Consider the following 14,214-nt stretch of genomic DNA (forward strand, 5'->3'; position numbering starts at 1 on the left):
TCCACCTGTATTGTAATCATATACGGTATTTTACAGTATTGTAGTGTACTTATCTATTGTAGTGGTTGTGTGTGGCTCAGTTAGTAAGAGCACGGCACTAGCAACATCTGAGTTGTGGATTTGATTTTCACTGGGGTCACATACGAAAATGTGTAGACTGACTGTGGTTACTTTGGACTAAAGTGCTTGCTACGTTTAATGGCATACACACATACACACATATATACAGTGCCTTGCGAAAGTATTCGGCCCCCTTGAACTTTGCGACCTTTTGCCACATTTCAGGCTTCAAACATAAAGATATAAAACTGTATTTTTTTGTGAAGAATCAACAACAAGTGGGACACAATCATGAAGTGGAACGACATTTATTGGATATTTCAAACTTTTTTAACAAATCAAAAACTGAAAAATTGGGCGTGCAAAATTATTCAGCCCCTTTACTTTCAGTGCAGCAAACTCTCTCCAGAAGTTCAGTGAGGATATCTGAATGATCCAATGTTGACCTAAATGACTAATGATGATAAATACAATCCACCTGTGTGTAATCAAGTCTCCGTATAAATGCACCTGCACTGTGATAGTCTCAGAGGTCCGTTAAAAGCGCAGAGAGCATCATGAAGAACAAGGAACACACCAGGCAGGTCCGAGATACTGTTGTGAAGAAGTTTAAAGCTGGATTTGGATACAAAAAGATTTCCCAAGCTTTACACATCCCAAGGAGCACTGTGCAAGCGATAATATTGAAATGGAAGGAGTATCAGACCACTGCAAATCTACCAAGACCTGGCCGTCCCTCTAAACTTTCAGCTCATACAAGGAGAAGACTGATCAGAGATGCAGCCAAGAGGCCCATGATCACTCTGGATGAACTGCAGAGATCTACAGCTGAGGTGGGAGACTCTGTCCATAGGACAACAATCAGTCGTATATTGCACAAATCTGGCCTTTATGGAAGACTGGCAAGAAGAAAGCCATTTCTTAAAGATATCCATAAAAAGTGTTGTTTAAAGTTTGCCACAAGCCACCTGGGAGACACACCAAACATGTGGAAGAAGGTGCTCTGGTCAGATGAAACCAAAATTGAACTTTTTGCCAACAATGCAAAACGTTATGTTTGGCGTAAAAGCAACACAGCTCATCACCCTGAACACACCATCCCCACTGTCAAACATGGTGGTGGCAGCATCATGGTTTGGGCCTGCTTTTCTTCAGCAGGGACAGGGAAGATGGTTAAAATTGATGGGAAGATGGATGGAGCCAAATACAGGACCATTCTGGAAGAAAACCTGATGGAGTCTGCAAAAGACCTGAGACTGGGACGGAGATTTGTCTTCCAACAAGACAATGATCCAAAACATAAAGCAAAATCTACAATGGAATGGTTCAAAAATAAACATATCCAGGTGTTAGAATGGCCAAGTCAAAGTCCAGACCTGAATCCAATCGAGAATCTGTGGAAAGAACTGAAAACTGCTGTTCACAAATGCTCTCCATCCAACCTCACTGAGCTCGAGCTGTTTTGCATGGAGGAATGGTAAAAAATTTCAGTCTCTCGATGTGCAAAACTGATAGAGACATACCCCAAGCGACTTACAGCTGTAATCGCAGCAAAAGGTGGCGCTACAAAGTATTAACTTAAGGGGGCTGAATAATTTTGCACGCCCAATTTTTCAGTTTTTGATTTGTTAAAAAAGTTTGAAATATCCAATAAATGTCGTTCCACTTCATGATTGTGTCCCACTTGTTGTTGATTCTTCACAAAAAAAATACAGTTTTATATCTTTATGTTTGAAGCCTGAAATGTGGCAAAAGGTCGCAAAGTTCCAGGGGGCCGAATACTTTCGCAAGGCACTGTATATATATATATATATATATATATATATATATATATATATATATATATATATATATATATATATACACACATATATATACACACACACACACACACACACACACACAGCACCAGTCAAAAGTTTTAGAATAATAGTGAAGACATCAAAACTATGAAATAACACATATGGAATCATGTAGTAACCAAAAAAGTGTTAAACAAAAATTCAGATTTTAGATTCTTCAAAGTAACCACTCTTTGCACACTCTTGGCATTCTCTCAATCAGCTTCACCTGGAATTATTTTCCAACATTCTTGAAGGAGTTCCCACATATGATGAGCACTTCTTGGCTGCTTTTCCTTCACTCTGCAGTCCAACTCATCCCAAACCATCTCAATTGGTTTGAGGTCGGGTGATTGTGGAGGCCAGGTTATCTGATGCAGCACTCCGTCACTCTCCTTCTTGGTCAAATAGCCCTGTTGAAAAACAAATGACAGTCCCACTAAACGTAAACCAGATGCGATGGCGTATTGCTGCAGGATGCTGTGGTAGCAATGCTGGTTAAGTATGAGGATCAGTATCAGGAACAGTGTCACCAGCAAAGCACCACCACACCCCCTCTCCATGCTTCACAGTGGGAACCACACATGCAGAGATCATCCGTTCACCTACTCTGCAACTCACAAAGACTCGGCGGTTGGAACCAAAAATCTCAAATTTGGACTTCTTGGTCCAATCAAGTTTCTTCTTATTGGTGTCCTTTAGTATTGGTTTCTTTACAGCGATTCGACCATGAAGGCCTGATTCGCGCATTCTCCACTGAACAGTTGATGTCGAGACGCATCTGTTCCTTGAACTCTGTGAAGCATTTATTTGGGCTGCAATTTCTGAGGCTGGTAACTCTAATATACTTATCCTCTGCAGCAGAGGTAACTCTTCCTTTCCTGTGGCTGTCCTCGTGAGAGCCAGTTTCATCATAGCTCTTGATGTTTTTTTTGACTGCACTTGAAGAAACTTTCAAATGTTCCGGATTGACTGACCTTCATGTCTTAAAGTAATGGACTGTCATTTGTCTTTTCTTATTTGAGCTGTTCTTGCCATAATATGGACTTGGTCTTTTACCAAATAGGGCTATCTTCTGTATACCACCCTACCTTGTCACAACACAGAAGACAAAGAACAGTGAGACACAGGCTTAAATCTTAGACACACAGAAGGTAGGGTGAATACGGAGGGTATGGGGTAACACAAGATGGACAGCAGTGGAACTCAGGACTCTGGAGATGGGAAAGAACCAATGAAACGAGGGGACAGTTTGACGGACTCTACCCGAAGGGGCAGGTCCCGTGTGGACAACCATACCCTCTGCCCAATGCGGTAACGAGGAGTTGGGGTTCGGCAACGGTCCGCTTATAGCCGCCCTGGCTCTTCTCCAGGTACGTTGACAGCGGCGGACAAACATCTGGGCCGAGGGTACTCTGACCTCCTGCTCTTGTTCAGGGAAAAGTAGAGGCTGATACCTCATGGACACTCGAAAGAGAGTCCTGTGGAGAGTCCCGTGGAAGAACTGGGAAGAGTGTTCCGGGCATACTCCACCCAGACCAGTTGGCGGATCTAGGTAGTGGAGTTGGTCTAGACCAGGCACCTTAAGGTGGTCTCCAGGTCTTGATTGGCTTGCTCCGACTGACCATTAGTTTGGGGATGGAATCCGGATGACAGGTTGGCCGATGACCCAAAACTGAGACGAGAACTGAGGATACAGTTCGGAGACCATGTCTACCGGGAGTCCATGGATCCGGAAGACATGCTGCACTATAAGCTGGGCCGTCTCCTTGGCAGAAGGTAGTTAGGGGAGAGGGATGAAATGGGCAGCCTTGGAGAACTGGTCGACTTCCATGAGAATGACAGTGTTGCCATCAGACGGAGGGAGCCCAGTGACAAAGTACAGAGATATATGAGACCAAGGACGTGGAGGGAACGGTAGTGGCTGCAGGAAGCCAGAAGGAGCTTGCCGTGGAGTCTTGTTTTGAGCACACACAGTGCATGTGGTGACGAAGGCAGAGACGTCAGGGACCATTGTGGGCCACCAGAAACGTTGTCGAAGGAAGGCTAGTGTACGATGGGACCCTGGATGACAGGTCAGCCTGGAGGAATGAGGATTAGGGACAAAGAGCCGGTTAGTCAGGCCCCGTTCGGGTCCAGGCTAGGAGCGTTGTGCCTCTAACCAGGTTCTCAATACACCAATACACAGTGGCAGCAAGGCATGAGATAGGGAGAATGGTTTCAGAGGTCGAGGGTGTGGCAGAGGAACTGTAAAGGTGGGAGAGCATGTCAGGCTTCACATTCTTTGACCCTGGGCAGTAGGATATGGTGAAGTTAAATCTGGTGAACAAGAGGGCCCACCGGGCCTGCCTGGAGTTGAGGCCCTTGGCTGTACGCCGATATTCCAAGTTTTTTATGGTTGGTCCAGACCAGGAATGGCTGCTCTGCTCCTTCCAGCCAGTGCCTCCACTCTTCCAATGCCATCTTCACTGCCAGGAGTTCTCGGTTGCCAACATCGTAGTTCCTTTCAGCAGGATTGAGACGATGGGACAGGAAGGCACAGGGATGAAGCTTCTGGTCCTGGGCAGATCGCTGGGACAGGATGGCCCCCACTCCAACATCCGAAGCATCCACTTCCACCACAAATTGACGCGAGGGGTCCGGATGGATGAGGATGGGTGCTCTTGTGAACCGATGCTTCAGGTCCACAGAGGCTTTGCTGACAGCTGGAGACCATTTGAACGGTACCTTGGGAAAGGTGAGTGCCAAGAGGGGGACCGCCAGGGTGCTGTAACCCCAAATGAAATGCCAGTAGAAGTTTGTAAATCCAAGAAATCATTGAAACTGCACCCTGGACGTTGGTTGAGGTCAATCCACTACTGCTTTCACCTTTCGAGGATCCATCTGAACATTGTCCTCAGCAATGACATATCCCAGAAAGGTGATTGTGGAGCGGTGAAACGCACACTTCTCGGCTTTCACAAACAGTTGGTTCTCCAGGAGGCGCTGAAAGACCGGTCTGACATGAAGAACATGTTCTTGTGCAGATCGGGAAAAAAACAGGATGTCATCAAGGTACATGAACACAAACCCGTTTAGCATGTCCCGAAGCACATCATTATCCAAAGCCTGGAAAACAGCAGGGGCCTTGGTGAGTCCAAATGGCATGACCTGGTACTCAAAATGTCCACTGGCTGTGTTGAAGGCTGTCTTCCACTCTTCCCCCTCGCGTATCTGAACCAGGTGGTAGGCATTTAGAAGGTCCAACTTAGAAAATATGGTGGCCCCCTGGGGAGGTTCAAACGGCGAGGAGAGGTAGGGGGTAAATATTCTTGACAGTAATGTCGTTAAGTCCCCGGGAGTCAATGCACGGACGCAGGTTCTTGTCCTTCTTCTCCACAAAGAAAAACTCTGCGCCGGTAGGAGATGCAGACGGACAGACGGCCCCAGTGACCAGAGAATCCTCTATGTACTCCTCCATAGCTTTGGTCTCTGGTCCGGACAGAGAATACAACAGACCCTGAGGTGGTGTAATGCCTGGGAGAAGGTCAATAGCACAGTCATAAGGATGGTGCGGGGGAAGGGAAGTAGCACGTGCCTAACTGAAGACCTCCAGGAGGTCATAGTACTCAGTGGGAACAGCAGAGACATCCACAGTCTTGCTAACGTCCTGAGGAAGACGACTTGGGGAAGGCTGTGCTGCTTGAAGGCAGTGGGAATGGCAAAATGGGCTCCAACCCAGGATGGAGCTTGTGGTCCAGTCAATCACAAGATTGTGTTTTTGTAGCCAGGAAAATACCAAAACGACTGGAACATGGGGAGATACAATGAGGAGGAACTGTATGGTCTCACTGTGGTTATCAGAAACCTATAATTGAACGGGCACAGTAATATGGGTGACTTCCCCTATAGAACGGCCGTGGGCACAGAGAGAGGCACAGAAAGAGGCTGAGTGGGAATACCAAGCTCAGAAGCTATTGTGGCATCCATATGACATTCATCAGCCCCAGAGTCAATGACCACTCAGAGAGACTTGGATTGGTCTCCCTATAGCACAAGCACAAAAAAGGGTGTGTAGGTGATGGGAATTAGGGAACTCCCAGTCTAATTCACCATAGCACTGGTACCCACTCGAGACAAGGGTTTCCTAACAGGACAGGTAGGGTAGGGTCCTGCCCCTCCACAGTGCAGAAAACAATTACTGTTCATCCTCCGTGAGTGTTCCCCAACTGACAACCTAGCTCTTCCCAACTGCACAGGCTCAGGAGTATCCAACTCACCCATCGTAGATTCACGGGAGGGCTCAGGTGGCTTCAAATCCTCTCGGAAAAGCTGCCTTTGGAAACTTCATAGATTCAAGGAGCCATAGCGGGTGCACTAGGTTGCCCGAGACCAGACCTCCTCTCACTCATACTTTCCATCAGGCGTCCATCGATTTTTATGGTTAGAGCGATAAGGGAGTCGAGGTCCAGAGGTAATTCCGAGCAGCTAGCGCATCCTTGACATCCTCAGATAATTTGTGCAGAAAATTATCAGAAAGAGACTCCAGATAGCAGGCACTCTCGGAGGCCAACGTGCAAAAATCAACCGCGTAGTCTGCCACACTAAAGGAGTTTTGACATAAGTCAAGCAGTTTACTGACCACCTTTCTCCCAGATACTGGAGACTCAAATACCTTTCTCACCTCTGCCATAAATTCCTCCAGATGACCACAAATGGTAGATTGTTGCTCCCAAACTGCCGTAGCCCAGGAGAGCGCCCTTCCCGACATTAGCTTAATGATATACGCTATCTTCGATTGGTCTGAAGGAAACGAAGATGGCTAGAGCTCAAAAATAAGTGAGTACTGAGAAAGAAAACCCTGGCAGGCACCAGGATTCCCCGAATATCGCTCTGGAGGAGGTAAGCAGGGTTCTCAGGGAGCCGGGATAGGCTGTACCAACTCACCACAGAGAGGGAAAAAATTACTGGGTGATTGGGGTTTTTAGAGGTGGCAGGCAGCCTCTGAGATAACAGCATCCAGAACAGGCAAGGGTCAAAACTGGGAGGACTAGAAAGGAGGACTTGAAAAATTGCAAAGGCAGGAGTACAGGAAAACCACTGGTGGACTTGGAACATACAAGACAAACTGGCACAGAGAGACAGGAAACACAGGGATAAATACACTGACACAGAGAGACAGGAGCCACAGCGATAAATACACTGACACAGAGAGACAGGAAACACAGGAATAAATACACTGACACAGAGAGACCGGAAACACAGGGATAAATACACTGACACAGAGACAGGAGCCACAGCGATAAATACACTGACACAGAGAGACAGGAAACACAGGAATAAATACACTGACACAGAGAGACAGGAAACACAGCAATAAATACACTGACACAGAGAGACAGGAAACACAGGGATAAATACACTGACTAAGAGAGACCGGAAACACAGCGATAAATACACTGACACAGAGAGACAGGAAACACAGGGATAAATACACTGGAGAAAACAAGCGACACCTGGAGGGGGTGGAGGCAATAACGAGGACAGGTGAAACTGTTCAGGGTGTGACAGTACATCTCTGATCTTGTCAATATCTGATATTGTTTTACTTACTGCGAATATAATCAGAATAGTCATCATCATAATAGTACATTAAAGTATCATACTTTATATGTTAATGCATTACAAACATACATTTTCATTATGTAGTTCTCAAAATCTGTCCTAGACCAACCAATTTAAAGTCTATAGGTTTACCAAACGGTTAAGGGATTATAAATTAAGAGCGGTCGGATTAAGTAATTGTGAAATGTATTTGAACAAACGAGAAGACTCGTTTCATTCTCAAGAATGAGAATATCAACAGTAATGCGAGCATTGCATTGTGAAAAGCAATTACTCTCTCATGAACATGTGAAACATTCAACTAGATGAAACACTGATTAAGTTTGGTGAAAAAGTGACTGCCCGATTTTGTGTGTTGTACTTAGTCTACTGAAAATGTGCTTAGAGGTTTGAACTGCCTTTTTGATAAATCGGTCCTGAGTTTTGTACTAAGTGTTGTAAAAATGTACCATATACTTGTGACAATTGCATACAAAAAAACGGTACTATTTTAATCTTGCTTTCCTCTTGGTCCATCATAGTTCCTGTTTGCAATCTTGAAACACCCATCAAAATAACTGGAGAGCACTTGGCCGCAAAGGAAGGTTCCTGCATTACAATCAAATGCACTGTTACCAGCTTGATGAAACATGAACAAGATCAATGGTTTTGGATGAAAAATGCAAGGTGGAATGACAACATGAAGGACTTCACTGGCACAATTGTAATCAGTAACACGAAGGCCCAAACCCCTGCCCCTGAATTTGCAGACAGAGTAAAGTACATTGGTTCTGTGAATTTTGGAAAGGTCACACAAAGCGACTGCAGCCTACTCATCAACAACCTGGAAAAGACTGACAGTGGAATCTACACATTCAGATATATAGGAAAGAATGACAAATGGATGACTGAAGCAGGTCTGAATCTTACAGTTGAAGGCAAGTTCACCTTACAGATACATCTGGATATCAATTTCCAATAATAATCCAAATAATCACCGCTATTCGATTGACAGTGTTGTAATGTACAATATGGTGTTCTGTCTCTGTCTGATGTCTTGCCACTGTAGATGACCCGTGCCAGGTTAGAGTTCAGAAGTTGAACCATTCAACAGTTATAGAGTCTGCGCCTGTGACCTTTCGATGCTTCACGTCAGCGGCATGTGGATCACACCCAGAGTTCACAGGGCTTGGTCAGACCGTAATGCCTGTTCACACCTACGAGGGTAACCGTGTAAGCAGTGCGGTCAGCTTTAATGCTAGCTGGCAGGATGATGGGAGGGTGCTCTCCTGTCAACCACAGGGGACCAAAGACCAGTGTGTGAGCAAGAGCATCAAGCTGACGGTTGAATGTGAGTTCATTACTGACTTTCTAGTTCAAACTGTGTTTATCGAATCGCGGAAGTTCAGCGTTACAGCGTGATTGACATTTAAAGGCAATGTTCCTGTGTTAGCAGAGACTGCATTCACGGTAAACGCTGCATATGTCGTCTCAAATCGGGAATTACCTTTAAATTTATATCCCACAATCTGTACCGCTTCAGCGACACAGATAGAGTAAAGCGCTTGATTAGCCTTATCATAACCATTGCATTCTTTTTGTTTCAAACCTTTTTTACTACAAAGAAATTACCCTACTAATTTGATTTGATATTTTGTGCATCTTGTTTTCAGAGTTGAGCAATTTCTATGATCATTTGACTTTTTTGTCTTCTCTTTAAAAGATGCCCCTAAGGAGACAACGGCAGTTGTAGATTTGTCAACTGTAAAGAAAGGACAGCCTGTCACTCTCACGTGTTCCAGCAGAGGGCACCCAAATGCTACTTACTCCTGGTTTAAAGACAGTCAAAAGACCCAATTCAGTGGAACAGAATTGTTGATCCGATCTACCACATCTACACACAGCGGGAATTACTACTGCGAAGCTGTAAACCAACATGGGAGCCACAACTCAAACGTTGTTACAATCAATGTTAAATGTGAGATATTCCTTATTTGTGTCGTCCAGATATACATTTTGTATCATAGGGAAATGCAATCGAGGAAGAATTCATTTAAATAATGTTTTAGGCCGTCTCTATCTCACATCCATGCTCACATACATTGTGGAATTTACTTTTTAATACATAGACAATGAAGGCAGCCGACACCGTTTTTATTCAATTGGAATACTCTTCTCTTTCAGATGCTCCTGTCGGAGTGCACATTGAAACAAATAAGGATCGATCTACAATCAAAGAAGGAGACCAAATCAAATTAACTTGCGTGGTGCAGAAAAGCAACCCTGAAGCACATTCATGGTCTTGGTTCAAAGACAACAACAAAATAACCAATGCTTTAAAGGAGTATACCATCAGCAGTGTACAGCTAGATGACGGAGGACGTTACTCCTGTGAGGCGAGGAATGATGTTGGCGGGGGAAGGTCATATTCAGGATATCAGATAACGGTTTCCTGTACGTCTTTTCCTGTTTTAGCATGTTCAAACACTGTACAGGGAACAACAATTATATTTTAAAATGGTATGCTGAATGTCAAATTCTTACATGCATCCAATATCAATATCAGGAACTACTCAATAATATACACAGTGCTGAATAAATTCATATACAGTACCAGTCACAAGTTTGGACACACCTAGTTATTTTTTTTGTTTTTACTGTTTTCTACATTGTAGAATAATAGTGAAGACATCAAAACTATGAAATGGCACATATGGAATCATGTAATAACCACAAAAGTGTTAAACAAATCAAAATATATTTTATATTTGAGATTCTTTAAAGTAGCCACCCTTTGCCTTGATGACAGCTTTGCTCACTCTTGGCATTCTCACAGCCTGTTTCATGAGGTAGTCACCTGGAATACATTTTAATTAACAGGTGTGCCTTGTTACACGCTAATTTGTGGAATTTCTTTCCTCCTTAATGCGTTTGAGCCAATCAGTTGTGTTGTGACAAGGTAGGGGTTGTAAAGAACATAGCCCTATTTGGTAAAAGACCAAGTCCACATTATGGCAAGAACAGCACAAATAAGCAAAGAGAAACGACTGTCCATCATTACTTCAGGACATGAAGATCAGTCAATCCGGAACATTTCAAGAAATTTAAAAGTTTCTTCAAGTGCAGTCGCAAATACCGCCAAGCACTATGATGAAACTGGCTCGCATGAGGACTGCCACAGGAAAGGATGTTACCTCTGCTGCAGAGGATAAGTTCATTAGAGTTAACTGCACATCAGTTTGCAGCCCAAATAAATTCTTCACAGAGTTCAAGTACCAGACACATCTCAGCATCAACTGTTCAGAGGAGACTGCATGAGACCGCGTGAATCAGGCCTTCATTGTTGAATTGCAGCAAAGAAACCACTACTAAAGGACAAGAAACACAAGCAATGGACATTTGACTGGTGGAAATGTGTCCTTTGGTCTGAAGCATGGAGTAGGAAGTGTGATGGTTTGGGGGTGCTTTGCTGGTGACACTGTCTGTGATTTATTTAGAATTCAAGGCACGCTTAACCAGCATGGCTAGCACAGCATTCTGCAGCGATACGGCATCCCATCTGGTTTGCGCTTCGTGGGACTATTGTTTGTTTTTCAACAAGACAATGACCCAACACACCTCCAGGCTGTGTAAGGGCTATTTGACAAAGAAGGAGAGTGATGGAGTGATGCATCAAATGACCTGGCCTCCACAATCACCCAACCTCAACCCAATTGAGATGGTTTGGGATGAGTTGGACCGCAGGAAAAGCAGCCAACAAGTGAACAGGATTTTTCTATTTTAACTAGGCAAGTAAGTTAAGAACAAGTTCTTATTTACAATGACGGCCTACCCCGGGAATACCTTAACAACGCTCGGCCAATTGTGCGCCGCCATATAGGACTCCCAATCACAGCCGGTTATGATACAGCCTGGAATCAAACCAGAGTCTGTAGTGACGCCTCTAGCACTGAGATGCAGTGCCCTAGACTGCAGCACCACTCGGGAGCCCATACATGGGAAGTCCTACAAGACCAGGTGAAGCTGGTTGAGAGAATTTTGAAGAATCGAAAATACATTTTGATTTGTTTAATACTTTTTTTGGTTACTACATGATTCCATATGTGCTAATTCATAGTTTTGATGTCTTCATTATTAGGAAATAGTAAAAAATAAAGAAAACCCTTTGAATGAGTAGGTGTGTCCAAACTTTTGATTGATACTATATATATATTTTTATATCTGTTATCTTTTGCAGATGTTCCAAGAAACACTCACATCACCCAAAGCGGAGGTTCCCACGACAACCAGGTGAAGGCAGGCTCTCAGCTATGTCTCACCTGTGCGGCTGAGGCCCATCCTGCCCCCAGTGTCTACACCTGGTACCACCATAGTGGAGTATTACCACATAGACTAAGCTCCATCACAGGCCCCAAACAGACCCTACTCTTGGTTAGGGTGGGCGTAACAGACGAGGGGTGTTACATTTGTAGGGCCACCAATGACATCGGCACGGGACAGAACAGCAGCATGTCATGCTTCCGTGTTCTATGTGAGTATTATTCATCACAGCTGTAAAATGCTGTTCTTATTGTATAAATGCATCCAGATCTCATATCATAGCCTCCTCTTACTCGGTATCTGAGCACTGCTGAGCCCATGTCACCTGTCAAAAAGAACAGCTAATAGATTAATAGATGTCATAGAAGATATTTTGGTTAGCTTATTCATGATGACGTTTTACACACGGCAGCCTCTGTGTTCATGTTTGTGTTCATATTTGAAATGTGTATGTTGTATCTACAGTCCTCTCTGACAAACATTTGAATAGGTACAATTAAATATTTGAATAGGTGTTTTTTCAAAGCTCTCCTCCTCTCTACAGATGGCCCAACCAAACCAGTGCTTTCTATGGTGCGCACGGCCCAGGAGGGCCACCTGGTTAGTATCAACTGCACCGTGCAGAGTTTCCCAGACTCTCAGCTCACTCTGACATGGACTCCCCGTCCCTCTGTCTCACCAATGTCTAGCTCCCTTCTTCAAATGCAGCCTCAACCAGTTCTTGGGTTCCTCCAACATTCTACCAATGTTGTCCGGGGTTCTTTTAATGTTACATTCCTGCAAGGAGGGGTTTACACCTGTCGAGCCCAGAACTCTGAGGGGAAGAGCAGCACAGAGGAGGAGCTGGAGATTACATGTGAGTACAATGCATCATCGTCACCGTCGTCACCGTCATCACCGTCATCATCCTTCTATTATTATTATTATGATGAAATAGTCAAACATGTTTGATTTACAAGATAAACATTTTCCATTATGCTTTCTCTGCTATGACACCTACAGACAGCCCCAAAAATGTGATGGCCTCTGCTCACCCTGACACGGTCCTGACTGAAAACAGCCAGCTGGTTCTTTCCTGCACGGCTCGTTCCAACCCCCATGTCACCAAATACACCTGGATCCAGATCAGCGCAGGAGAGACCAGGGTAGTGGGGCTGGTCCAGAAGTTGACGGTGATGTCCACAACCCCATCCCATAGTGGACTGTACAGGTGCACTGCCCAGAACTCCTTAGGAACTGGGGAATCGCAACAGGTTGAAGTTAAAGTCAAGTGTGAGTACATCTCTGTCGCCGCTTTATGACAACTACCCATAGGATATACACCCTATGTAGATCTGAGAGGAATTAATAGATATTAATAAGGTGATAATTCCACCTGGCCAATCAGAGGGCAAGATGGAGGGAGATGAACCATACTGCTTACTGCAATCCTCTCAGATCTACATTTGGGATCAGCGTCATCCTTTCAAATGGGTTCAGGTCCTCTATAACTTTCTGGAATAAAGACTTAAGTGGTCATTTGTGTAGAGCTTGAATTTATGTTCTTCTAATACTATAACTAAAGACAATTCAACACAAGGAAAATGCAAATGCATATTTCTATTCAAATGTACAAGAATCGTTTTCTTCCATTATCTTCCATCACAGATGCTCCAAAGCTCACAAAGGTCATTCACAACATGACCAATAGGTGGCAGAGTGATGGGGGGAGCCCTGTGGCACTGACCTGCCACAGTCACAGTTACCCCCCTGTCGACAGCTACAAGTGGTACAGGCTGGTCGAGGAAAGGGAGCATTTCATCATCAATCACCAGAACATCACTGTCCACCCGGACAAGCCCGGGACGTACTACTGTGTCGCCACCAATGACATGGGGGGGAAAGAATCTGGAAGAGTCGAGCTGTTTCTCAACCGTGAGTGCATAGTAACTGACAGCCACTTTGGAAAATCAATAGAGTACAGAAGTGTGACTTATTCTGACTAACATTTTTACCTCAGTATTTCTATCTCACTTTTGATATTCATCTGAGGCCTACACTCTTAGAAAAAAAGGGTTCCAAAAGAGGTTTTCAGATATCCCCATAAGATAACCCTTTTTGGCTCCAGATAGAACCCTCTGTAGAAAAGGTTTCTACCTAGAACCAAATAGGGTTCTTCAAAGGGTTCCCCTATGGGGACAGCCGAAGAACCCTTTAAGGTTGTAGATAGCACCCTTCTTTCTAAGAGTGTTGCATATTTCATTCTCCCCCTGATATGCTACCTAAATGTATGAATCAATGATGATACAGGCCTTAAAAACCATCCTTCAAGATGCAAAATGTATTGTCTGCATACAGTAAGACAGTATGTAACAACTCATAGGTGGCATTGGCATTTAAAGTCACAGTTCCACACAAAATGCCAAAGACT

At 44.3% G+C, this 14,214-nt stretch overlaps 1 protein-coding gene across 1 annotated transcript in view; it reads left to right on the forward strand.

Moving 5' to 3' along the window:
- The window catches only part of LOC139393246 (B-cell receptor CD22), a 31,472-nt gene that overhangs the window by 11,509 nt on the left and 5,749 nt on the right, over window positions 1-14,214 (forward strand). Inside the window, exons 4-11 of the mRNA XM_071141722.1 lie at window positions 8,027-8,422; window positions 8,554-8,835; window positions 9,208-9,462; window positions 9,669-9,938; window positions 11,722-12,015; window positions 12,349-12,660; window positions 12,807-13,076; window positions 13,452-13,718. Coding sequence (XP_070997823.1) covers window positions 8,027-8,422; window positions 8,554-8,835; window positions 9,208-9,462; window positions 9,669-9,938; window positions 11,722-12,015; window positions 12,349-12,660; window positions 12,807-13,076; window positions 13,452-13,718 — 2,346 coding nt within the window. The remainder of the gene's footprint in view (window positions 1-8,026; window positions 8,423-8,553; window positions 8,836-9,207; window positions 9,463-9,668; window positions 9,939-11,721; window positions 12,016-12,348; window positions 12,661-12,806; window positions 13,077-13,451; window positions 13,719-14,214) is intronic.

The sequence above is a fragment of the Oncorhynchus clarkii genome, chromosome 3 (assembly GCF_045791955.1).
Source record: "Oncorhynchus clarkii lewisi isolate Uvic-CL-2024 chromosome 3, UVic_Ocla_1.0, whole genome shotgun sequence".
NCBI classification, from domain to species: domain Eukaryota; kingdom Metazoa; phylum Chordata; class Actinopteri; order Salmoniformes; family Salmonidae; genus Oncorhynchus; species Oncorhynchus clarkii.